A 26141-nucleotide genomic window follows, 5' to 3' on the forward strand; every position below is an offset into this window, starting at 1 on the left:
TGTCGGGTGGCAGTGGCCAGGGTCCTACTTCTTCTGCAGTCCCTAGGATGGGTGGTCAACTTCAGCAAGAGTCATCTGACACCCACGCAGACCTTGGAATATCTGGGAGCTGTTTTCGACACGAAGCAGGGCACGGTGTTCCTGTCGCACGACCGGGTGTGCAAACTGCAAGCCCAAGTACGGCGCTTATTGTCTCTCCGCCAACCGCGGGTCTGCGACTACCTTACGGTCCTAGGGCCTATGGCTTCAACACTGGCGCTGCTTCCCTGGGCGTTCGCTCATCTGCGACCTTTACAGTCATCCTTACTATCCCGCTGGAAGCCGGTCTCGGAGGGATTCCATCTACCGCTTCCTCTAGCGGGCCACGCGAGGTCCAGCCTGCTCTGGTGGCTGGATCCCAGTTGTCTGTCCTCTGGAGTCTCTCTTCGGGTGCCCAATTGGACAGTGGTGACCACGGATGCCAGCCTCTCCGGTTGGGGAGCGGTCTGCCTGGGGAGCTCGGTCCAAGGCCTATGGTCAGCGTCGCAAGCCCAGTGGTCTATCAATCGCCTAGAGACCAGAGCGGTCCATCTGGCCCTGCAAGCCTTCCTACCGTTGCTGCGGGGAAAGGCAGTCCGAGTGCTATCGGACAATGCGACCACCGTGGCATACATCAACCGCCAGGGCGGGACCAGGAGCCCCCAGGTGGCGGAGGAGGCTCAGCGCTTGATGGCCTGGTGGGAGCTACATCTCAGCAACGTAGCAGCATCTCACATGGCGGGAGTCGACAACGTTCAGGCGGATTTCTCAGCCGTCATCACCTGGATCCCGGAGAGTGGGAGCTGGGGGACGAAGCGTTTCTTCTCATTTGCGAAACGTGGAGTGTGCCCCACATGGATCTGATGGCCACGTGGCACAACGCGAAGGCCCCGCGGTTTTACATTCGACGGCGAGAACGGGGGGCGGAAGGCGTCGATGCGTTGGTGTTTCCCTGGCCGACGGATATGCTGCTCTACGTGTTTCCCCCGTGGCCGATGATCGGCAAGGTTCTACGGCGCATAGAGTTGCACCCGGCCACCGTAATCTTGTTAGCACCGGAGTGGCCGCGCCGGCCGTGGTTCGCAGGCCTCGTCCAACTGGCTGTAGCGGCACCCCTTCGGCTCCAAGGAATGGCGGGCTTGCTCCATCGGGGCCCCGTCTGTTTGGAGGATGCGGATCACTCCGGTCTCGCAGCATGGCTTTTGAGAGGAATCGGCTGAAGAGAACAGGTTACTCAGATGCGTTGGTAGCCACGCTGCTGCGTTCCAGGAAGCAGTCGACGTCTCTGGCTTATGTCCGTGTCTGGGTGGTCTTTGAGGACTGGTGTGTGCAGCGTGGGGTGGTTCCCACTTCGGCTTCTGTCTCCGACGTTCTGGCGTTCCTCCAGGCAGGTCTGGCCAAATGTCTGGCGTGCAGTTCTCTACGGGTCCAAGTGGCGGCGCTTGGTTGTTTGTGCGGTGAGGTCCGTGGTACGTCCCTGGCTCTTCACCCGGATATTTCTCGTTTCCTTCGGGGTGCTAAGCACCTTCGCCCCCATTACGTCTCCCTTGTCCGTCTTGGAACCTCAATGGGGTTCTTTCCACTCTATGCGCAGCGCCGTTTGAGCCCTTGAAACGCGCAACTTTTAAGGATCTCGCTTTAAAAAAAAAAAAAAAAAACGGCGTTCTTGGTGGCGATTGCCTCGGCACGGCGGGTTTCCGAGTTACAGGCCCTGTCCTGTAGGGTACTTTCTTGCGTATTTCCGATTCCGGAGTGTCTTTGTGGACGGTTCCTTCCTTTCTAACGAAAGGGGTGTCGTTTTTTCACATGAATCACTCGGTAGAGCTGCCCGCTCCTCTGTTCCAGAAGCGAGGGAATTACGGAAGCTTGACGTGCGGAGATTCCTCCTTCGATACCTGGAGGTTACTAATCCGTTTCGGGTTACGGATCATCTGTTGGTTCTGTTCTCTGGTCCAAAGAAAGGAGCCGCAGCGTCACGCACGACGATCGCCCGTTGGCTCCAGGAGGCCATTGGTTCGGCGTCCTTGGTGCGGGGAAAACCGCTTCCTGTGGGGCTGCGGGCTCACTCGCCTCGATCTCAAGCGGCGTCTTGGGCGGAAGCTTCTCCGGTGTCGCCTCAAGAGATTTGCAGGGCGGCTACCTGGAGGTCGTTGCATACTTTTATCCGGCATTACCGGTTGGATGTCCGGGCTACCGATTCCAGGGGTTTTGGAGAGAGGGGTCTCAGAGCGGGACTCTCTGCTTCCCACCCTCAGTAGGTTTGCTCTGGTACATCCCAGGTGTCCTGGACTGATCCTGGTACGTACAGGGAAAGGAAAATTAGTTTCTTACCTGATAATTTTCGTTCCTGTAGTACCAAGGATCAGTCCAGGATCCCGCCCGCAGTGCTGCGCTGAAGTAATGGAGAGTCCGCTCTTTGTTCTGAATTACTCTGTTCCGCTTGTTTGGCTCTCTCGATTGGAGAGTCCGTTTCCAGGAGGGGTATTTCTTTCCCCGTTCTATTAGCGGTTTATAGCTAGTTTAGTTCTCTGGTTGTGTTCTACTTTGACATTCCGTATGACTGAGGGGCTGTGACTGACACAGGGGCATATAAGTTTTAGTCTGTCTCCATCTACTGGTGCGGAGTCACAACCCAGGTGTCCTGGACTGATCCTTGGTACTACAGGAACGAAAATTATCAGGTAAGAAACTAATTTTCCTTTAAAGCTACTTTTCTGTGAAAAGGTCTTCTGAAGGTCAAGATGCACAGGGGCTCGCTATTGGAGGATGTGGAGAATACAAATGCAGCAAAGGACAAAGCTGGCAGACGTTCCTGTGAATACGACACCCAAAACTCATGCAATGCTTTAAATACTCGCCCGGTTAAAGACAGAGCTGAATTCATTTCTGTGCAGAGAGGAAAATTAGGACTTACCTGATAATTTTCATTCCTGTAGTACCAAGGATCAGTCCAGACTGCTGGGTTATGCCTCCCGTCCAGCAGATGGAGTCAGAGAGAAACTGAAAAGGCACCACTGATATACCCTGGTGCGCCCCCTGCGATCCTCCAGTATAATCCATAACAAAGCAGTATGAAATTAGAAAACAATGGCAAATTCTGTGACTAGCTCAATATAAAGATGAAACGTATATGAACATGTGGAAAAAACGAGGAAACCATGAAACCAAGCAAGTGCCCGTAAAAAACAGAACCCGAAAAACACGAAAAAACAACAGTTGCGGGACTCTACACTCTTCACTGAAATGGGCGGGCGTCTGGACTGATCCTTGGTACTACAGGAATGAAAATTATCAGGTAAGTCCTAATTTTCCTTTCCCTGTACGTACCAGGATCAGTCCAGACTGCTGGGAAGTACCCAAGCTGCCCTAAACGGGGTGGGACCCTGACAGTCCCGCACGAAGCACACCACTGCCGAATGAGTCCACCGTCAGAGCGCGCACGTCCAAACGGTAATATCTCGCAAAGGTGTGCTATGTCTTCCAAGTAGCCGCTCGGCAAATTTCCTGCGAGGAAATAAACCCACTCTCTGCCCACGACGCCGCCTGGGAGCGCAGAGAATGAGCCTTAAGACCCTCCGGAATGGCGCGACCTTGGGAAATGTAAGTAGACACAATCGCCTCTTTCAACCAGCGTGCAATCGTAGTTTTTGAAGCTTTATTTCCCTTCTTTGGACCACCCCACAAGACAAACAGATGATCAGACAACCGAAAGGGGTTGGTAACGTCCAGGTACCGCAAGAGCGTCCTTCGAACATCCAACTTGCGAAGTTCCGGTTGCCGCGACGCCTCAGCCCCGTCCACCGCAAATGCCAGTAGGTCCACCGTCTGGTTGACGTGAAAGGCGGAAACTACCTTAGGCAAAAACGAAGGAACGGTACGTAGAGAAACCCCCGAATTAGAAATACGGAGAAAAGGTTCCCTACAAGACAACGCCTGAAGTTCCGAGATTCGGCGAGCTGAACAAATAGCGACGAGAAAAACAGTTTTGAGAGTGAGATCCTTGAGAGTAGCCCTTCGTAGAGGCTCAAACGGAGAAGTACAAAGACCCCGGAGAACCAAATTTAAACTCCAAGAAGGACAGATAGGTCGCACCGGGGGTCGCAAATGTTTAACTCCCTTTAAAAATCGTGCAACGTCCGGATGCATGGCAATGGAAACTCCGTCAAGTTTACCGCGGTAACAGCCTAAGGCCGCTACCTGCACACGCAGAGAATTATAGGATAAACCCTTCTTTAGACCCTCTTGCAAAAAAGTCAGAATATGAGACACCGTAGCCTTCCGCGACGGCACTTCCAGACCCTGACACCAGGAGTCAAAAACCTTCCATACCCTGACATAAGCAACCGAGGTAGAGGGCTTACGAGCCTGCAGAAGAGTAGTAATGACCGACTCGGAATATCCTTTCCTTCTCAATTGCCGCCTCTCATAAGCCAAGCCGCTAGACAAAAGCGATCGGCCTGGTCGAAAAATACTGGACCCTGCCGAAGGAGTCGAGGCAGATGACCGAGCCGCAAGGGGCCGTCCACCGCTAGATTGATGAGGTCGGCGAACCACGGCCTCCTCGGCCACTCCGGAGCTACGAGAATGACGGGTCCCGTGTGGGATTCTATGCGACGCAATATTTTCCCCACCAACGGCCACGGTGGAAACACATACAGAAGAACGTGCGCAGGCCAGGGAAGAGCTAGCGCGTCTACGCCCTCCGACCCGTGTTCCCTTCTGCGACTGAAGAAGCGAGCTGCCTTGGCATTCAAACGAGTTGCCATGAGGTCCAACCGGGGAGTTCCCCACCGGCGACAGATGAGTCTGAGTGCCTCGGGAGATAGTTCCCACTCTCCCGGGTCTAGTCGTTGCCGGCTGAGATAGTCTGCTTGAACGTTGTCGACGCCTGCGATGTGGGACGCCGCAATCCGAGACAGGTGCTGCTCTGCCCACACCATCAACTGGCTGGCTTCGGTTGCTACCGGTAGACTCCGTGTACTGCCTTGCCGATTTATATACGCTACCGTGGTTGCGTTGTCGGACAGAACCCGAACTGCTCTGTCCCGAATCAAAGGCAGAAAGTGCTGTAATGCTAGGCGAACCGCCCTTGTTTCCAAACGATTGATCGACCACTTGGTCTGAGGAGGCGTCCAACGTCCCTGAGCGGACTGAGACTGACAGACTGCTCCCCAGCCCGTCAGACTGGCATCGGTCGTGACAATGATCCATTGAGGCGGATCCAAATCGGTGCCTTGGAGCAAGTGGACCGGATCCAACCACCATTGTAGACTGGTCCTCGCTGGGGGTAAGAGTGGCAAAGGTATCTGAAACTCTTCCGATTTGGGGTCCCAACGAGACAGAAGCGCCCTCTGTAGCGGCCGCATATGCGCAAATGACCACGGAACCAAATCCAGTGTGGATGCCATATATCCAAGAACCTGTAAGTAATCCCATACCACAGGCAGGGGAAGAGCGAGGAGACGGCGAACGTGCGCCATCAGACGCTCCATCCTTGCCTGTGGGAGAGAAACCTTTCCCACTTTCGTATCGAACGAGGCGCCCAGAAATTCCAAATTCTGGGAGGGGATCAGATGGCTCTTGGTGTAATTGACCACCCACCCCAAGGAGTGGAGCCGGTGAAGGACTGCCTGAATCGCATCTTCGCAGAGACGTCGCGATTTTGCTCGGATGAGCCAATCGTCCAAATACGGGTGTACCAACACTCCGTCTCTCCGAAGACTCGCCGCCACCACCACCATTACCTTGGTGAACACCCTCGGAGCTGTCGCCAGACCGAACGGAAGAGCACAAAACTGGAAGTGAGATCCCAGGACCATAAAGCGCAGAAATCTTTGATGGAACTCTTGTATCCCTATGTGCAAGTAAGCCTCCGTGAGATCTAAGGAAGCCAAATACTCGCCTTTGTGTACTGCCGCTATGACCGAGCGCAGGGTCTCCATCCGAAACCGCGGTATGCGCAACGCCCTGTTGACTCGCTTGAGATCCAGAATTGGCCGAAATGTGCCCTCCTTCTTGGGAACGATGAAATAGATGGAATAACGGCCCGTGCGTTTGCACCCAGCGCCTGCAATCGCTCCAGGGTCTGAGCAATTCGCTGTTGCTTTACCTGAGAACCACTGGGAGAGATAAGGAACAAATCGCGCAGGGGCCTTGCAAAATCTAGGGCGTAGCCGTGAGATATAATGTCGAGGACCCATTGGTCTGAGGTAATTGTGGCCCATTCCTCCCGAAAGTAAGAGAGTCGTCCTCCTACCTCCGGGACGGAGGAATGGACCGGCGTCCCTTCATTGAGCCGCCTTAGAGGTGGCGAAGGTATGAGACGCCCCTGCGCGTGCCGGCCTTCTACCACGAAAGGAAGGAGTCCATGACTGGGAACGCGGAGACGGCTGTCGGGTAGCAAAAGAGGACCCCCTTCCCGAGCGAAAACGGCGTTGCCCGCGAAACCGTCCGCGGAAGGTACCCGAAGGGCGAAAAAATCTAGGCTTGTCCTCTGGCAACTTAAACACTTTATTCTCCCCCAAAGATCGGATAAGGTCTTCTAACTCGGTGCCAAATAACAACTTGCCCCGAAAGGGAAAGGAACCGAGTTGGGCCTTGGAGGAAGAGTCCGCCGCCCAATGACGCAGCCAGAGTAACCTCCGTGCCGACACAGCCGAAGACATAGACCGGGCCGAAGTGCGGAGGAGGTCATAAAAGGCATCCGCGGCGTAAGCCACCGCGGATTCTATACGGTTTGCTTGCTCTGCTTCATCCGGAGGCAGATCTTGAGATGTCAACATCTGTTGTACCCAACGAAGGGTAGCCCTTTGTACCATGCAGCTGCAAACGGCCGCCCGTACTCCCAAAGCCGAAACCTCAAAGATGCGCTTAAGCAACGTCTCCAGCTTCCGATCCTGAAGATCCTTAAGGGCCGTACCCCCTGTTACGGGAATGGTGGTATGTTTAGCCATGGCAGTGACCGCCGAATCCACCCTTGGCACCCTAAGGAGCTCCAAGGAATCCGCAGGGAGAGGGTAAAGCTTATCCATAGCGCGGCCGACCCTAAGAGTTGCCTCCGGATTATCCCATTCCCGGGATACAAGCTGAAACAGTTTATTATGAAAAGGAAAGGCATGCGCAGGCGTGCGGAGCCCGTCTAATTCAAAATCCCCTGGCTGGGAATTGGAGTCAACCTGGGGTACTGGAATCTTTAGTTCCCGAAGAACATGGGCAATCAAGGGATCCAGTTCTTCCTTATGAAATAAGCGGAGTATCTGAGGATCATCCCCCTCAACCGGGTCCGTACCCCCTACATCCATATCAGGATCCGGCGTGGACAGATCCTGTGAAAGGGGGGCCGGAGCTACATGCTGAGGAGGTTTTGGAGGGGGAGCCGAAGGAGCTGGAGCAGCCTGCTGCGGAGGTTGAGGAGGAGCCGGGGCTGCATCCCCCAAGTCAAAGAGACCAGTAGAAAGTCTCCCCCGTTTATCTGGGGCAGGAGTACCCTGCTCCCATTCCGCTTCGGCCTCCATATAAGCCTTGTGGAGCAAAAGTACAAATTGTGAGGAAAAGGGATGAGGCCTCTTCAAAGAACCTCCTTTTGCTCCCACAGGTGGCAAATTAACAGGCCCTGGTAACCCGTGGGGGCTAAGATCCAGTGGGGACAGGGGGGGGGGAGTCATCCCCTTCTTCTGACGAAACCGCATCGCGATCCGAGTCATTTAAAATGGCCGCCGAATTTTCTAAAATGGCCGCCGCCCCCGGTATCGGCAGCGTGGACTGCCGAGATTTGGCCGACGCTGGCCGTGCCCCACGCCGCGGGGAAGGGGAGCTCCCGGCCGCGGCTGACCCCCGCGAGGAACCCTCACCCCCGGGAAGGCACCGGGAGCAAAGGCCCTCGCGGGAGAGCCGACGGCCCGGCTCCCCACATGCCGTACAAACAGTGCCTCGGGGCATGGTTTTTTTTTGTTTTTTTTTTAACACCAAAAAACGGCGCGAGTAAGGGCTGGGTGACAAGCCACCCCTTCCGGAGACCACAGTGAGGAACGCAGGCAGTGGACACAATTACCTCGTTTTTAAATTTTATTTATTTATTTTTTTTTTTAATAGCACTGCCACCGGCAGCTAAAGTACCTCACAGACAAGTGGCTGGTGGAGCCTGCAGGGGGTGTAGCACACCCGACTGAACTTTCTTCTCCGAGGAATGAAACTTCTCAGGAGGCGGATAGGGAGAGTGACCGGCCCACCGATTAATCCTCCCCTCCTCTCACTGGGTAAGACTGAAAAAAACCCCGGGAAAAGGCTGTAGGGCAGTGCCCTGCCTGGCCTGCTATGGCTCCACTTATTATTACCAAATTAGGTACAAATCACTAACTGATCTAGTCACAGGATTTCTCCTCTATATTAAGTCAAACCTGATAGGGAAATCCCTTCACAATTCAATTTACAGGAGATCAGGACCGCAAGGTTATGCTCTCTCATCTGCTGGAGTCAGAGATATACTGGAGGATCGCAGGGGGCGCACCAGGGTATATCAGTGGTGCCTTTTCAGTTTCTCTCTGACTCCATCTGCTGGACGGGAGGCATAACCCAGCAGTCTGGACTGATCCTGGTACGTACAGGGAATGGGTAATGACACAAGTGACATGGCTTTACCCTTTCATGCAATATGCTGGCCTGGCTGTTTTGTCTGGCCACTCCTTGTGACCCTGGCCAAGTCACTTCACCCTCCATTGCCTCAGGTACAAGCTCACAGGCCGATTCAGTAAGAAGAGTGGGAGAATGCGCGCTCCAAGCTCTCCCGACACGCGCCCAGCCACCTCTCCTGGGCGCGAGATCAGATATTTAAACGAGGGGGGGGGGGGGTCGCACTAAAAGGAGGCGCCAGGGATGATTACGCGCCCTTAGCGCCTCCTTGGCCCAGGAGAGTTGGCTCTGTCAGCGGGTTCAGGAAACTGACGCTCAATTTTACGAGCGTCTGTTTTCCCAACCCGCTGACAACCTCCGGATAGGAAAACAGACGCAGGTAAAATTGAGCGTCTGCTCTCCTAACCGGACCAGTGGGCAGATTTTTTTTTAAATTTTGTGTTTTCCATTTTTGGTTCCTCCGACTTAATATCGCTAGGATATTAAGTCGGAGGGTGTACAGAAAAGCAGAAAATACTGCTTTTCTGTGCACTTCCCTGGGTTGCTCCTAAATTAACGCCTGCCCTTTAAGAGCGTAAAATGTGCGGATTGGCCGCACATTTTCCTTTCACTATCCCGGGTGATTAACTAATAATAGTCTCATCAACAAGCATTTGCATGTGATCAGCGCTATTAGTTTTCAGGGAGCTTGGCCACGTGTTTGAGGCACTAAACCCCGTACAGTACAAGGGGTAACAGACGCCCCTCAAACACGTGGCCAAGCCAGTGATAAAAAGTGCGCACTTTACAGAACCGGCTTGTCAGGTTGTGAGCCCTCTGGGTACAGGGAAATACAGTACCAGAATGTAATCCGCTTTGAGGTGCCTAAAAGACTGAAAATAAATCAAATTAAAAAAAAAATAACTATGACAAGATACCTTGAATTATCTTGGATTAGGGTGAGGTAGGGTCTTGTGAAGATGATTTAAGATAATATTTAAGGCAGAGAGGGGAAGGAAGGACAAGGAGGGTATAACAGACCGCTGAATATAAATAAACGTGAATCGTTTTATGCATTAACTATTGCTGGATTTAATTAACTGGAGAAATTACTTACCTGACAATTTCGTTTTCCTTAGTGTAGACAGATGGACTCAGGACCAATGGGTTATGCTCCCCTGCCAGCAGAGGAAGACGGAGTCAGGTTTCAAAGCTGACGTCACCCTAGATACCCCCTGCAGTGACCTCAGCCATTCAGTATTCTCTTCAAAAGCCAATGAGGACATACTATTGAAAAAACTTGATTAAAAATGGATAACCATAACGATCCTCAACCAAACACCGAATCCCAGTAAGAATATAGATGCCCTGATCTAGGGACTGGATGATGGATTACCCCTAACCTCTTGGAATAGATATCCACTACATGGGCGAATCCTTGGCACCATTCTTCAGCAGCCATGGGCGGGATGTTGAGTCCATCTGTCTACACTAAGTAAAACGAAATTATCAGGTAAGTAATTTCTCCAACTCCTAGCGTGCAGACAGATGGACGCAGGACCAATGGGATGTACAAAAGCTACTCCCGATCAGGGCGGAAGGCTACCTGCAATCCTTGCAAAGGCTATGTCCTCCCGGGCCTGAACAACTAGGCGATAGAAACTGGAGAAGGTGTGTAAGGAGGAGCACGTCGCCGCTCGGCAGATATCGACGGGACACAGCAGTCTCGCTTCCGCCCATGAGACTGCCTGAGTCCTAGTGAATGCTTTAACCTGAGAAGGTCATGGCTTTCCTGCCTCCACATAGGCTCCCGTGACCACTTCCTTAATCCAGTGAGCATTGGTAGCCGCTAAACTGGTTCGCCCTGCTTCCTTCCACCGTGAAGGACAAACAAACAGGCAGTCCATCTTTCGGACCAATTCTGAAGCTTCCAGATATTGCACCAAAAGCCTACTGACATTCAAATAACGGAGGAGGCAGAATTCTTCCGCATCTTTCTGCTTATCTAGGGATGGCAACGAAAAGGATTGATTCAAATGGAACTCAGATTACTTTGGGCAAGAAGGATGGAACGGTACAAAGCTGTAACGCTCCAGGAGTCATCCGGAACGGTTCCCGACACAATGCCTGCAGTTCAGAGATGCAACGTGCCGAGCATATAGCCACCAGGAACACCGTTTTCAAGGTTAATAAATGCAAGGAAAGACTGCACAGCCCTGCCAAAAACTCCAATACTAGATTAAGATTCCACAGGGGTGGTTGGAGGTTCTTCACCCCTTTCAGAAAACAGGCCATGTCTGGATGAGCTGACAGGTAGATTCCGCTCACCTCGTCCCTGAAACAGGAGCGCCGCTACCTGGACTTTCAAGGAGTTAAGGGTCAAACCTTTATTCAAGCCGTCCTGCAAAAATTCCAGAAATAGTGGGATTTTGACCGTCTGAGGAGAAACACCGCATTCCTCGCACCAGGCCTCATCCAGACCCACAAATACACTAGGGTATGTAGAGAACTTCCGCGCGCGGAGTAACGTGGCAATTACTGCCGCTGAAAATCCTCGCTTCATCAGTTGAGCCCTCTCAAGGGCCAGCCCGTAAGACAGATCGTAAGACAGAATAGAGTCAGATCCTCATGAAGGACCGATCCGTGCTGTAGCAGGTCCCTGTGCGGTGGGAGGCACAGGGGTGGGGTCTCCACCAGGAGTCTCTGCATGTCCACATACCACGGATGTCTGGGCCAATCTGGAGCTACCAGTAGGACTAATCCCCTGTGGTGCTCAATTCTGTGACTGACCCTGCCCAGCAGGGGAAGGTGTATTGCAACCTTTCTTCCAGCGTCGATCCCTGGGGACCAATGATCTCTTCTGAGACTGAAGAATTGGGGAACCTTTGCATTTTGGGATGTGGCTAGCAGGTTGATGGATGGGAAAGCCCAGGGATTTACTATCAGCTGAAAGACTTTGGCCGACAACCCCCACTCTCCTGGATCCAGACTCTCCCTGCTTAGAAAGTCTGCATGGACATTGTCTTTTCCTGTGATGTGGGAGGCTGAGATCATCTGTAGATGTATTTCTACACACTCCATAAAGAGATTTATCTCCTTTGACACTTGCTGGCTATTGGTGCCATCTTGGCGGTTGATGTGGGCTACAGTCATTGCATTGTCTGACATTACGCAGACCGCTTGACCCTGGAGTCTGAGGCTGAATTGTAGACACGCCAATCTGACTGCTCGGGCTTCCAGGCGGTTGATGTTTCAGAGGGCCTCTTCCTCGGTCCAACGTCTCTGGGCCATCAGTTCCTGACAGTTTATTTATTTATTTTCTTTTATTTAAACAGTTTTATATACCGACAACCGTTTGCACATCGTGTCGGTTTACAAGTAACTTACTAACCAATGTATATATAGGCATTGCCTTTACAAAGAACAGAGAACAATAAGACGCAGTAACAAAGCAAAGGCTAGATAAATTAGTAGGAGGGATTCAACTGGGAGTAACATAGGTTGGGAGCGGGGAGAGAGTAAAAAACAATAACAAACAGGAGAAGGTTAGATACAGAGTTCCATGATGCTTTTGTAGGTATTGCAGGTTCTTGTTTGGGGGAAAGAAGACGGGAAAAGGGCTAGAGAGGGTAGATGTTAGAAGTAGGTCAAAGAGGGGGAGGGTCAGTAGGCGAGGATGAAAGGGGGTAGGCTTGGAGGAAGAGCCAGGTTTTGAGTTTCTTTTTGAAAATGGGTGTGGAGGTTTCAGTGCGTAGGTCTAGAGGCATGGCGTTCCAAAGGGTGGGGCCGGCGAGAGAAAGGGCTCTGTTGGTTGTGGAGATAAGTCTAGTAGGTTTTATAGAGGGGGAAACTAGAGTTCCACGTAGGGAGGAACGGGTTGGCTTGTGGAGGTGAGAGGTAGGAACGGTGGGTTTATCCAGTTGCAATGTTCGTTGGTGATGCTTTTGTGAATGAGGGTAAGAGTTTTGTATATGATGCGTGATTGAATGGGAAGCCAGTGGAGATCAACAAGAGTGGGAGTGATGTGGTCTTTCTTTTTGGCATTTGTGAGGATGCGTGCGGTGGCGTTCTGAAGGAGTTGTAAAGGTTTGATGTAGGTGGCAGGAAGGCCAAGGAGGATAGAGTTGCAGTAATCAATTTTCGAAAAAATAATAGATTGGAGTACAGTACGGAAATCAGAGAAATATAGAAAGGGTTAGAGTTTTTTAAGGGTTTGAAGTTTGAAATAGCAGTTACTGAGGATAGATTTGATGTAAGGTTTGAAGTTGAGTTTGTTATCAAGTATAACACCCAGGTTTCGTGTATTGGATGGGAAAGTGGTAGAGGAGAGGGTAGAGGGTATGGGTGTTGATGAATGTTTGGAAGAAGTGAGAAGGAGTTCAGTTTTTTGGGGGTTGAGGGATAAGTGCATGTCAGTGAGGAGCTGGTTAATGGAGGCAAGAATGGTGAGCTCTCTAGCCCTGGAGGCTCTCTAGCCCCAGTGAGCTCTCTAGCCGTGGAGGCTCACATCTGTTGCAAAGACCAGCCAGTTCAGGGAGGACAGGGGTACACCCCTGCTCAGATGAGCTTCCTGCAGCCACCACTGGAGCCGAGAGCATACTCCCATCGGTAAGTGGAGGCAAATCAAATAGTCTTGAGACTGCGGGTTCCAGCATGACAGTAGTGAGTGCTCTAGTGGTCGCATGAGTGCCCTCACAGATGGCACTACTTCCAGGGTTGCTGCCATCAAACAGAGGACTTGGAGATAGCTCCACACCGTCGTTTGTATCGTGCTCATCAAATGACGTATGTGGGACATCAACTTCCTTATCTGCATGGTTGGAAGACCTTGCCCTGCTTGGAGTCGATCCAGTCTCCCAGATATTCCAAGGACTGGGAAGGCTTAAGACTGCTCTTGCCCAGGTTTATGACCCAGCCACTTTCCTGAAGCAAAGTGGTCACCTTGCTGGTTACCAGGAGACGCTGTTCTATGGACTTGGCCCAGATTAACCCGTCGTCCAAATACGGGTGCGTCAGTATTCCCTCTTTTTTCAATGCTGCCGCTACGACCACCAGAATCCTGGTAAACATTCTGGGGGTGGTGGCTAGGCCAAAGGGCAGTGCCTGGAACTGATACTGTCGACCCAGTACCACAAAGCGTAGGAAACTGTGTTCTTGATGGATTGGAATATTTAGGTAGGCCTCAGATAGGTCCAGGGAGGTTAAGAACTCTCTCAATTGTATGGCCATTATCATGGAGCATATGGTTTCCATGCAGAAATCATTCATTCACTTGTAGATGTCTGTTGACACTCTTGAGGTCTAGAATGGGGCGAAAGGAACCTTCCTTCTTGGTTACGATGAAATAGATGGAATAAAGCCCCGTATTTTCCTGAGACACAGGTACTTGGATTATAGCCCTCACCCTGAGGAGCCTTAAAGAGTAGGCTCCACTGCCTGCTTCTTGTGCTGGGAGTGGCAAGGAGACATCATGAATATGTCCCGAGGAGTGCTGAGAAATTCCAGCGCATATCCTTCTCCTATGACCGCCAGTACCAATTTGTCCGAATTGATCTCAACCCACCACTGGTAGAAGAGGGACAGTCAACCCCCTCTCTCCCCTCGTTCTGAGGGTGGGTCAGCAAAATTTTATTGAGGGATTCAGGATGAAACTGAACCCGAGCCTGCTCCTCTCTTGGACTGTCGACTACGAAAGGATTGAGACCTCTCAAAGGGCAGAGACCTCTGAAATGTCAAGTTTCTATAGGGGCGAAAGCGTTGGGAGCCCCTGGATCGACCCCTAGGCGAGTGGTGCTATAACTGCTTTCTCTTATCTTCTAGTAGCTGAGGAACTGGAGATTCGACCCATTTACTGGCCAGCTTTTCCAATTTGCTTCTGAAAAGGAGTGATCCTTTAAAGGGCATCTTTGTAAAATTTGCCTTGCCGGTTGCGTCTGCTGACCAATTCTGCAGCCATAGTTGTCTTCTGGCCACCACCATTGAGGCCACTCCTCTGGCCAAAGTACGCGCTAGATCTGAGCACGCGTCAGCTAAAGAGCTGGCGGTAGGTTCCAAAACAGCTCTGGAATTAACTCCTGAGAAAGTAGGCACAAACGAGCTACCAGGGCACAACAAGAAGCAGTCTGTAAGGTCATTGCTACTGCGTCAAAGGCCTGTTTAAGGATGGACTCCATCCGTCTATCATGCACATCTTTAAGGCCTCTCCTCCCTCCACTGGGATAGTTGTTCACTTAGAGATGGCACAGACCAGTGCATCCACTTTAGGGAAATGCAAATGCTCTCTCACTGCCGGATCCAGTGGGTATAGAGCTTCTAACGCTCATTCCCATTTAAAAGTTGCTTCTGGGCATCTCATTCAGGTCAACCAACTCCTGAACGGCTTCCAGTACTGGAAAGTAGCAAGAGGCTTTCCGTAGGGAAATCAGAATTGGGTTCTTCTTTGGTTCCATCATAGAGTCCGCCCCAGGAATACCCAGCATCTTCAGGGTCTGAGAAACCAGAGCCGGCAATTCGTCTCTATGGAAAAAACCGTAACATGGTCCGATATGGTTCTAAGCCTTCTTCCAAGGAATCCATATCCTCCTCTTCATCGGTGCTGTCCAGGTCCCTGCCAGGGACACCCTTGATGAGGCAGGGCATGCCTTGAGGACTGCCGATAGGACTGGGAGAGTGAGGGCTTACCAGCTGAGGTTCCGTCCAGATGGGGCAAGTGAAGTAGCAGACTGCACATGTACAAAGGCTTGAAGACCCTGGAAAACTTCTACCCAAGAGAAGGTAGACGGGTCCATGTCTAATCCAAGAGGTACTGCTGGTGCCGCTGAATTTCCCTCTCCCATGGATAACAGTCACGGATGTACTCAGATCCGGAGTACTTCCAGTTAAAGCTGTGCCTAACCCATTCTCTGAATGGGAGGAGCCGGGCTTAGCAAAGTCCGGGGAGGCCAATTCTCCCTGAGCTTCCTCACAGTACTGACATAAGTTGGAATCCAGGAGCGCAGAGAGAAAGGCACTTATGTTTCTTGGCTGCTGGAACCATTGGCGGCGATAACTGTGTGTTCTGTTGGCTCATGCTTAAAAACTTTATGTGCACTGATTTTGGGCGCCTAGGCGAGACACAGCGAGAAGCACACACAACCCGTGCACCCGGCATTACCTGTTTTCTGCGCTTAGTAGGTTGTACGTGTATTTACGCGCACAAAGTTGTGTGTGCAGTGCATGCGCAGAGCCGATGCACTGTGCGTACCAATGTCCTATGGGAGGGCTATACAACATGCCCAAAGACGTGCGCAAAATGGTGCCGCCATGGCCTATCATGAAGTGTGTCGACCAAGCCTAGCCCAACCTGGGGGGGGGGGCACTCAACCCGCTCAGAAGCCCACTTCCCCTTAATCCAATGGGATTGGGAACAACGTTGGTATGGCCTGCCAAGCAAGGAGACCTGAGGAAGTCTTACCGAAAACCCCTCCAAATATCTCTGAATCGGGAGGTAAATCCCTTTTTTTTTTTTTTTTTTTTTTTTTTACTTACCTGGGCTCAGCACTTACTGGCTGAGTACAGAAACTGTCTCCGGCTGTGGGGGGAGAGGGCTTTGGCAGTCACCAGATCGCTCAGCTTCCTGCAAGTCCATTCCGGGAACTGGCTACCGGACCAAGGCACACTTCTGAGGGATCTCGGAAATCGCCTCAGGAATTCTCAACTGGGGGAGGGACCTTTAGGTATCACTGTAGGAGAGTGGTGTTCAATTTTTTTTCTCCAATTTAAGTGTAGAATTTTTTCTTCCACAAAGTACAGCAATCCCCATAGGGAAAGCACATCCACCATCTGCTGGAGACAGAAATACTGGAGGGCTGAGGTCACTGCAGGGGTGTATCTAGGGTGACGTCAGCTTTGAAACCTGACTCCGTTTCCATCTGCTGGCAGGTGAGCATAACCCATTGGGCCTGAGTCCAACTGGGTACACACTAGGGAAATATTAAGTTGAAAAAGCAATGTAACATGAAATGGTGGCTGTTATAATAAAAATATTAGACCAGGAACCCAGGCACGGCCCTTTTCTAGTGAAATGTTTCTGTCCTAGACATTCTGTGCCACTCTGTACCTCCAGTTCTTCAATGGTTGTGTTTTCTTCATGAACTTTCAGATCATTCTGGGTGTCCTCCTCGCCTGATTCCTGACCAGCCACCAGTTCATTCAAATACTGTTGATCAATCTTATCCAGGGCCGCCTTCAGGTCATTCCTCAAACCCTAAGTACAGAATGAGGAAAAAAAGGCAATGATATGGGCTGGATCAGCTCTGCACCTCCTGACACACTGGTCACATCAGAACCAAAAAGGGCACAGGTCTCTAACCATCCAAGCCGTGGCTTTTAAAAAAGCACTTCAGATGAGTACAGGCCAATAAACAATAGTGGGGGTAGGCAGCTCCGGTCCTGGAGTGCCACAAATGGGCCTGCCTGGTTGTCAGGATATCCACAATGAATGTGTGTGCGAGGTATATCTGCATGCCCTGCCTTCACTGTATGCAGACATACCTCATGCATATTCATTATGGATATCCTGAAAACCCTCATGTAACAGCTAAGAAGGAGTTACCCTCTCTGAATCTGTGGAGCTAGCGCTGGCTCCTGAACTCTCTGTCCCCTCCTTTCAGCTCTTACTGAAGGCTAAGAGAGCTGCTCCTGGAGCACAGGCTCTGCAATGCAGCCCGGCAGGAGGAAAGCAGCTCTAACCCAAGTATTACAGCTCCAGAGGGTCTGCGGCGCTGTATTACAGCAATCGTTTCTTGCCACACATCCAGTGGCAAAAGTAAAAGTGTGTTTTTAATATTTAAAACAGATGTTAGAGCACCCCTACGGATGAGCTCCCTTACATTTCTAAAAGTGGTCAGAATCCTGTAACTATTTGTGCGTTCACTGCAATGTTACTCTCCCCAAAGGTTCTGGTTGCAGATAAAATTCTCTATATTAAATGCTAGATTTTACCCAGGCACATGCCCTGAACATAGGAACAAGAAAAATGAGGCGGCAGTGGCAGCTCCAGCTGGAGGCCCCAGGCTCTGATGTTACTCTGCTCACACACATACTGGGGCTGAGAAGAGAACTTCTGTCCATTCAAACTGCTATTCGGTTTATTGATTTTGATTGATCGCATTTCTTACAATTGCAAATCAAAGTGATGTACAAATTAAAAAACATTTAAAAACCAGCAAAATTTATAAAAACAAATAAGAGACAAAGGAAAATGAGAACACAAAATATTATAATCAGAAAATATTAATATTTAAAAATCATAAAAACAATCTTTAAAAACGAATATAAGAAATAAATTCAATGAATGTCATAACATTTGATAGAACAAAAGCAAAACCTATTCTGGGAAACCTTGTGTGAAAAGGTAAGTTTTTAGGAATATAAACCAACCACACGGGGAAGCATAATAATAGCTCCCTAACTCCGGTGTCTGGCATTGTAACTGTGGGGGTAACCGTTCTATAGATTATGACTCAAACTACATAGCAATACCGGTTTTGCTCTGAATAATGTTTTTCTATTTTTCTATTCTTGCAATTAAAATCTCCATAAGAACATAAGAAATTGCCATGCTGGATCAGACCAAGGGTCCATCAAGCTTAGCATCCTGTTTCCAACAGAGACCAAACCAGGCCACAAGAACCTGGCAATTATTTTTCAAAACCCATAACTCCCCCAACGTGAGCTCATGCTATTCAGAGTGAACACGGTATTGATATGTAGTTTGAGTCATAACTTATGGAACGGTTATCACCCACAATTACAATGCCGATGGGGAATGAGAAGACCGGCTAGGTATGAGGGAGTGCCCCACCGATAAGCTTTGAAGGTTAAGCAGCAATCTTGAAATGAAACTGCAAGCCAGTGGCGTTCCCTAAGCAGTAAGTAACAGGATTGTATTTTTTTCTTACAATAAACTATTTTTGCAGCTGTATTCTCACCTGTCTGAAGTGTGCGAATGAGGTAAGAAGTCAGACCGTGGAGGATGGCATTACAGTGATCTAACCTAAGTATGAGAGTGGTCAAAATGGTCCAAGACGTCTAATGAAATGTAGGAACACTGAACGAGAGTGGAAACATGATGGGGGAAAATGTCATGAAGAATCGAGATGGACGCCTGAAGAAATGGGTGCGCCAACCACGACCGGAGATGGCAAATGAGAAATTAACCAGATAGCCTTAGACCTTTCTGGATGAGTGAAGCCAACGGCTATCGCAGAAAGACACAGAACAAAAGCTGAAAATCATCAATGTAGATGCAACTGCTGAAGCCCAAGCTTTGTATTAGAGTGACTAGGGGAGAAACATACAAATTAGAGAGGGTGGGAGAGAGACCCAAACCCTGAAGGTAACCAATGACGCTGAGAAGTTCTCATGGACTTGCAAGCCCTCTATTCCAGAAAAGATGTAAACATCTTGGATCCCAATTTCAAATAAAATGATAAGGAAGGAGCTGGTGGTCACTCTCGGGCTACAAGGCTGAGGAGGCTGAAACCAGGGACTTCTATGTTACTTTGTTCCTGTGATTCCTAGCACCTGAAGAGCGGACCAAGTGCAGTGAGACGTTACAGGTTGCTGGGTACAAGTGCAGGGTATGAAATAGAAGCCAAGGCTAGCAGCAGCGTGGGCATCGCACGGTGCGACTCTTTCGCACGGTGCAATTCTTTATTCCCGCTGGGCACAAATAGAAGCCACGGCTAGCATCAGCGTGGGCATCGCACGGTGCGATTCTTTATTCCCGCTGGGCACAAATAGAAGCCACGGCTAGCAGCAGCGTGGGCAGGCATCGCACGGTGCGATTCTTTATTCCCGCTGGGCACAAATAGAAGCCAAGGCTAGCAGCAGCGTGGGCAGGCATCGCACGGTGCGACTCTTTATTCCCGCTGGGTACAAATAGAAGCCACGGCTAGCAGCAGTGTGGGCAGGCATCACACGGTGCGATTCTTTATTCCCGCTGGGCACAAATAGAAGCCAAGGCTAGCAGCAGCGTGGGCAGGCATCGCACGGTGCGACTCTTTATTCCCGCTGGGCACAAATAGAAGCCACGGCTAGCAGCAGCGTGGGCAGGCATCGCACGGTGCGATTCTTTATTCCCGCTGGGCACAAATAGAAGCCACGGCTAGCAGCAGCGTGGGCGGGCATCGCACGGTGCGATTCTTTATTCCCGCTGGGTACAAATAGAAGCCTCGGCTAGCAGCAGCGTGGGCATCGCACGGTGCGACTCTTTATTCCCGCTGGGCACAAATAGAAGCCACGGCTAGCAGCAGCGTGGGCGGGCATTGCACGGTGCGATTCTTTATTCCCGCTGGGTACAAATAGAAGCCACGGCTAGCAGCAGCGTGGGCAGGCATCGCACGGTGCGACTCTTTATTCCCGCTGGGCACAAATAGAAGCCACGGCTAGCAGCAGCGTGGGCATCGCACGGTGCGACTCTTTTTCCCGCTGGGCACAAATAGAAGCCAAGGCTAGCAGCAGCGTGGGCAGGCATCGCACGGTGCGATTCTTTATTCCCGCTGGGCATAAATAGAAGCCAAGGCTAGCAGCAGCGTGGGCAGGCATCGCATGGTGCGATTCTTTATTCCCGCTGGGTACAAATAGAAGCCACGGCTAGCAGCAGCGTGGGCGGGCATCGCACGGTGCGATTCTTTATTCCCGCTGGGCACAAATAGAAGCCAAGGCTAGCAGCAGCGTAGGCAGGCATCGCATGGTGCGATTCTTTATTCCCGCTGGGTACAAATAGAAGCCACGGCTAGCAGCAGCGTGGGCGGGCATCGCACGGTGCGATTCTTTATTCCCGCTGGGCACAAATAGAAGCCACGGCTAGCAGCAGCGTGGGCAGGCATCGCACGGTGCGATTCTTTATTCCCGCTGGGCACAAATAGAAGCCACGGCTAGCAGCAGCGTGGGCATCGCACGGTGCGATTCTTTATTCCCGCTGGGCACAAATAGAAGCCACGGCTAGCAGCAGCGTGGGCAGGCATCGCATGGTGCGATTCTTTATTCCCGCTGGGTACAAATAGAAGCCACGGCTAGCAGCAGCGTGGGCGGGCATCGCACGGTGCGATTCTTTATTCCCGCTGGGCACAAATAGAAGCCACGGCTAGCAGCAGCGTGGGCAGGCATCAGACGGTGCACGTGGCTCAGCTCAGCCTTTAAGAAGGGTGGTGGAAATCCGTTCTGCGCACCGGCGTGGAGGAACACAGGGTCCCTCCTGCGTGCGGCCTCTCTGGCACCGTACAGCAGGGCAGACACTGCCTAATGACATCCGGCAGGGCTGGGAAACGGAAAACTCGGGCACAAAGGAAAGGTGTTTTGTTTTTTTTATGTGGCTCAGGTTATTTTCTGGTTTTGATCTTGGTTAGTTTGGCATTTTTTTGTGCTTCTTTTCTTTGCTTTCCCCTTCCATCGCCAGTTATTGCCCTCTCTCCTGCTTCTTCCCTCCCAATCACGGGCTGCAGCCGCCACATCTCACTCTGGCCCAGGCCTTTTGTCCGGTACCAAGCGTCCCGTTTCAGGCACCCGGAATCTTTCAGGTGTGGAGGAAACGCTGGGGCCACTGTCACTGTGCTGATGCCAACTCCTACTTAGGGAGCCTGGAAGTAACAGAGCCGCAGGCTCTACAAACGTCCAACTGGGAAGAAAGAATCCGTAGCTTGAGCACGAACGCCAGACAACGGCTCAGATCTGGAAGCGGACACCCTGACGCCATAGGAAGAAGATCAGAGGAAAGGTTCAAGCTAAGCTGCTACGAAGGGGCACAGAATCTCTAACTCGGGCCACTTCTAGGGAACAAAATGATACTGGACAGTAAATCAGCTTTTTCTGATTGGTTATTTAACGCCACGTGTTTGCTAAAATCAGACGCACTCCCCATATTTTTAATTAGCATCTATGCCTATAACTTCATCATCCTTTCTCCTCAAAGATCGCTAAACCCTCTCCCACCCTACCTTTCCAGTTTGGCAGTGCCACAAACCCACTCTGAATGTTTACAATCATTTGGGCTCCTCAGACAAGATTCAACCAGCAACCACCCCCAAGTGGAGAAGCAAAACCGTGTGCTACCAGCACTCCTGGACCATAAGAACATAAGAAATTGCCATGCTGGGTCAGACCGAGGGTCCATCAAGCCCAGCATCCTGTTTCCAACAGAGGCCAAACCAGGCCACAAGAACCTGGCAAGTACCCAAACACTAAGAAGATCCCATGCTACTGATGCAATTAATAGCAGTGGCTATTCCCTAAGTAAACTTGATTAATAGCCGTTAATGGACTTCTCCTCCAAGAACTTATCCAAACCTTTTTTGAACCCAGCTACACTAACTGCACTAACCACATCCTCTGGCAACAAATTCCAGAGATTTATTGTGCGTTGAATGAAAAAGAATTCTCTCAGATTAGCACAATAAAGCTCTGGAATTTGTTGCCAGAGGATGTGGTTAGTGCAGTTAGTGTAGCTGGGTTCAAAAAAGGTTTGGATAAGTTCTTGGAGGAGAAGTCCATTAATGGCTATTAATCAATTATACTTAGGGAATAGCCACTGCTATTAATTGCATCAGGAGCATGGGATCTTCTTGGTGTTTGGGTAATTGCCAGGTTCTTGTGGCCTGGTTTTGGCCTCTGTTGGAAACAGGATGCTGGGCTTGATGGACCAGGGGCTATTTAACCTTCTACTGCATCTCCTGCCACCTCCCTTACCATGGCAGGGGAGAGACAGACTCCCTGTGCCCACAGGCAACCATTCCCCATGTTATTCTCAGCCCACACTACCTTCTCACAGAGGCAGCAGGGGGTTTTGCCATCTCATTTCTAGGGGGCTCTCAGCCCTTAACCCTCTATCCTGCGGAGTAGCAGGCAGCAATGCCTTTGGACTACTGGGTCAACCCTGCAGAAGTCCTGGCCAGCATTTGCCATCTTGCTGCCTTATTCTGCAAGCCTTGATAGTTTGTGGCGAATGAGTAGAGACAGGGCTTGAAAAATGGCTTGGAGACTGAAATGTACTATACCTGCAGCAGTCCCCCCCCCCCCCACCAACAGGTGGCAGGAGACCAGTGCAAGTGCATTTCTTCCCTGGACAGTGCACCCCCTCAACCGACCCCCCCCCCCCCCCACACACACACACACAGCCCTCGTCTTTCCTCCTTCATGCAGATGCACTCCCAACCCCTGCCCCTCTCCCCCTTCTTCCTCCTCCTCTCCCCTACCCCCAAGCCCTCTCATTCTCCTCCGTTCCTACCCCCCTCTCCCCAAAACCTGCTACAGCCCACTTTCTCCCCCCAGGCTCCCACTGGGACCAAAAGATTCCACCTCCTCCTCCTGGACAGCACCACCCGCTTGCCCCGGGCAAGTGGATTTTGCAAAGCCCACGTACAGAAGGAAAATGAGAAAACCTCTAGCTGCTATAACTGAAAAGGCAAGCAATGGCTTCTTTGGATAAGTAATAATTCAGTTTACATAGTAATAAATACATTTTTTATTATAAGGGTAAGATGTAAAAAATAAACTCTGAAAAAGAACAGCTCTGACACTGAAAGTCACAGGAAGATATCGGAGGCTGCAGCTTATGGCCGCTACATTACACGGTTTGGACTCGTTCAACAAAAGCGCAGCGAGTCTTCAGTCAGTTGCTGCCGTCAGCCCCCAAGAAAAATTCAGTCTGAGGTGGCCTAAGAGTGGCTGAAGAGCTGAGGTCATTAACAATAACCACAGTATTTACATTCCTAGCTCCTAGGCTGTTCTGAGTGCTGCACTTCTGCACGGTCCTACGAGGGCACTGCTATGACGTGAAGGCCCCAGAGTCAAAGGTCATCTGGGACTAGGAAGGGAGCTGCATCTGCTATTCCCCCAGATACCTCCTGACTGTGTGCAGCATCACAACCACCTTACATTTCACCCTCCCAACAAAGACAGGAGGCGGCAGGACAGGCAAGACAGGGAAATATCAAATACGATATTCTGAAATATTGTAGTCACGATCTAGGTTTACAGGGAAGAAAAAACACAAGCAGATTACAGTTAATAATCACCGTTGCATACCTTGTTGACTTCGGGTGCTAAAATTTCGATCTTCCTCAAACGTTGAAATGCATCGTAATCCGTTTCACCGAACAATCTGACGGGCTCACCTCTCTCTCTCAGCCTCCAAATCACCTGCAAAAAACAGGTAACACCATTCATTCTCCTCCAAGGCCAAATCAGCACTGCTTAAAAAGAAGTGGAATCAATATTTACCTAGCAGGAGTGTACACAGCACTGTACAGGATAATGCACCTAGTCACAATGTCCCAAGCTGCCCCAAGGACCTTGGAGTATGGGGAGAATTTAAGAGATGTCTACTGTTTCTCTCTTTTTTTCAATAAGGCAACTTTAATAATGCTGCGTAAGCCTGGTGTATCTGTGGCATGAGCTCAGGGGAAGAAAGCCAGAAGGGATAGGGGGGAAGGATAACAGGCAGACCCCAGAGAAAGCACGGCTGCTTACCTGTAACAGGTGTTCTCCTAGGAAAACTGGATGGTAGTCGATGGAGCCTGGCATGGAAAACGTTTGTCAAAGTTTCTAGAAGCTTTGACCAGCAGACTGAGCACCCCCAGCCTGCTGCTATCCGTGCGTCACTCGAGGTCCCCCTTCAGTCTCGAAACAGAGAAAAATACAAGCAAAAAATAAAACAAACCGAAAGAGAATCCACCCTGTGGGGAGGATTCCTGAGGACTAACATCCTGCTGTCCTAGGAGAACACCTGTTACAGGTAAGCAACTGCGCTTTCTCCTAGGACAAGCAGGATGGTAGTCCTCGCATATGGGTGACTGTCCCCATGAGCTGGAGATACAAGCAGCAACCGAACAAGGTGCCAACAGGCACAACTGAGGCGCTGTAGGCCAGCAGGCAACTGTCTGGTTCCCACAGAAGCACGAAGAGGGGGGTTCAGGACTGGAACAGGTTGCACAGATTGGACTGACCGAAGGCGCTGCCCTAGCATCCATCTTTGTCCGGGCAGTAGTGGGATGCAAACATGTAAAGAGAGCTCCAGGTGGTGCCCGGTGAATCTCAACGACGAGGACTGCACGTAAGTGCGCCACCGACGTCGCCATAGCCCGCACAGAGCGAGCCTTCACTCTGCTGGCTAGCAGGAGACTTGCCTGCGCATAGCAAAAGGCAATACAATCCGCCAGCCAGTTTGACAAGGTCTGCTTACCCACCGCCACTCCCAGCCTGTTGGGATCAAAGGACACCAAGAGCTGGGTAGACGGTCTATGGCCTGCAATGCGATCCAGCTAGAAGGCCAAGGCCCTTTTACAGTCCAAGTTATGAAGAGCTCGCTCCCCTAGGTGGGAATGAGGTCTCGGAAAAAAGGTGGGTAAGACGATGGACTGATTGGGATGGAAATCAGTCATGACCTTAGGCAGAAACTTAGGATGCATTCATAGGACCACACGATCGTAGAAGAACTTCGTGCATGGAGTGTACGGGACCAGCGGCTGAAGCTTGCGGACCCTATGAGCCGAAGTGATTGTCGCCAGGAATATAATTTTCCAGGTGAGGAACTTCAGGTCGCAGGACTACGGCGGTTCAAAAGGAGGGCGCATGAGCTGCGCCAGAGCCATGCAACCGGAGGCCGCAGCAGGGGTTTTAGCTGGAGGTGGCCCCGCAAGAAGCAGCCCACTAAAGGCTGGACCGAAACGGGCGTGCCAGCAACACCGATGGTACATGCTCGTCTGAAGTCCAGATTGATATATGCCGGAGACAGTCCAACAGCCGGGGAAGGGGGCATGAGAAAGAATCCAAAGCATGACCCAAACACCAAATGGAGAATCTTTTCCACTTCAAACTGTTGGACGTCCTAGTGGAAGGCTTTTGAGACGCCACCAGGATCTTGGAGACGCAGGCCGAGAGCCCCAAGTGCTGGAGGGCTAGGCGCTCAACGTCCAAGCCGTGAGGGCCAGAGCCCGGAGATTGGGATGGCGCAGGGTGCCCTGATTCTGTGAGATGAGAACGGGCGCCGTCCCTAGCCGGATGGGTGCTCGCACCGACAGGTCCCACAGGAGTGGATATCAAACCTGTCGGGGCCACGAGTATCATGGTTCCCCTGTCCTGCTGAAGCTTCAGCAGAGTCCTCGAGAGGAGCGGTAGAGGGGGGGTACGCAAACAGCAGGTCCTTCTCCCAGTGGAGGGAGAAGACATTGCAGGCTGAAAGACCGTCCCCTGGCGCCAGGAAGCAGAACTCGCTCACCTTGTGGTTGAGTGGGGAGGCGAAGAGATATATATCCTGCGTACCCCCATCAGCAAAAGAGTGCGGCCACGACCTCCGGGTTGGGGGACCACTCATGTGTTTGGAAGGAATAGCTCAGGCAGTCCACTAGCACATTGAGATGGTCCAGTAGGTAAGCCGCTTGGAGCAACATGCCCTGTGAGAGAGCCCAGGGCCACACCTGCACCACCTTGTGGCAGAGAAGGGACGAGCCCATGCCCCCTGTTTGTTGATATACCAC

At 51.2% G+C, this 26141-nt stretch overlaps 1 protein-coding gene across 2 annotated transcripts in view; it reads right to left on the reverse strand.

Annotated features, from left to right (window-relative positions):
• Positions 1–26141, reverse strand: part of PRPF18 (pre-mRNA processing factor 18) — a 90616-nt gene that overhangs the window by 37658 nt on the left and 26817 nt on the right. For both annotated transcript variants that reach the window (XM_029615575.1, XM_029615576.1), the window contains 2 exons: positions 23692–23805; positions 16724–16870 (listed from right to left, as the gene is read on the reverse strand). In XM_029615575.1, the coding sequence (XP_029471435.1) occupies positions 16724–16870; positions 23692–23805 (261 nt within the window). The remainder of the gene's footprint in view (positions 1–16723; positions 16871–23691; positions 23806–26141) is intronic.

The sequence above is a fragment of the Rhinatrema bivittatum genome, chromosome 9 (genome assembly GCF_901001135.1).
Source record: "Rhinatrema bivittatum chromosome 9, aRhiBiv1.1, whole genome shotgun sequence".
Classification (NCBI taxonomy): Eukaryota; Metazoa; Chordata; class Amphibia; order Gymnophiona; family Rhinatrematidae; genus Rhinatrema; species Rhinatrema bivittatum.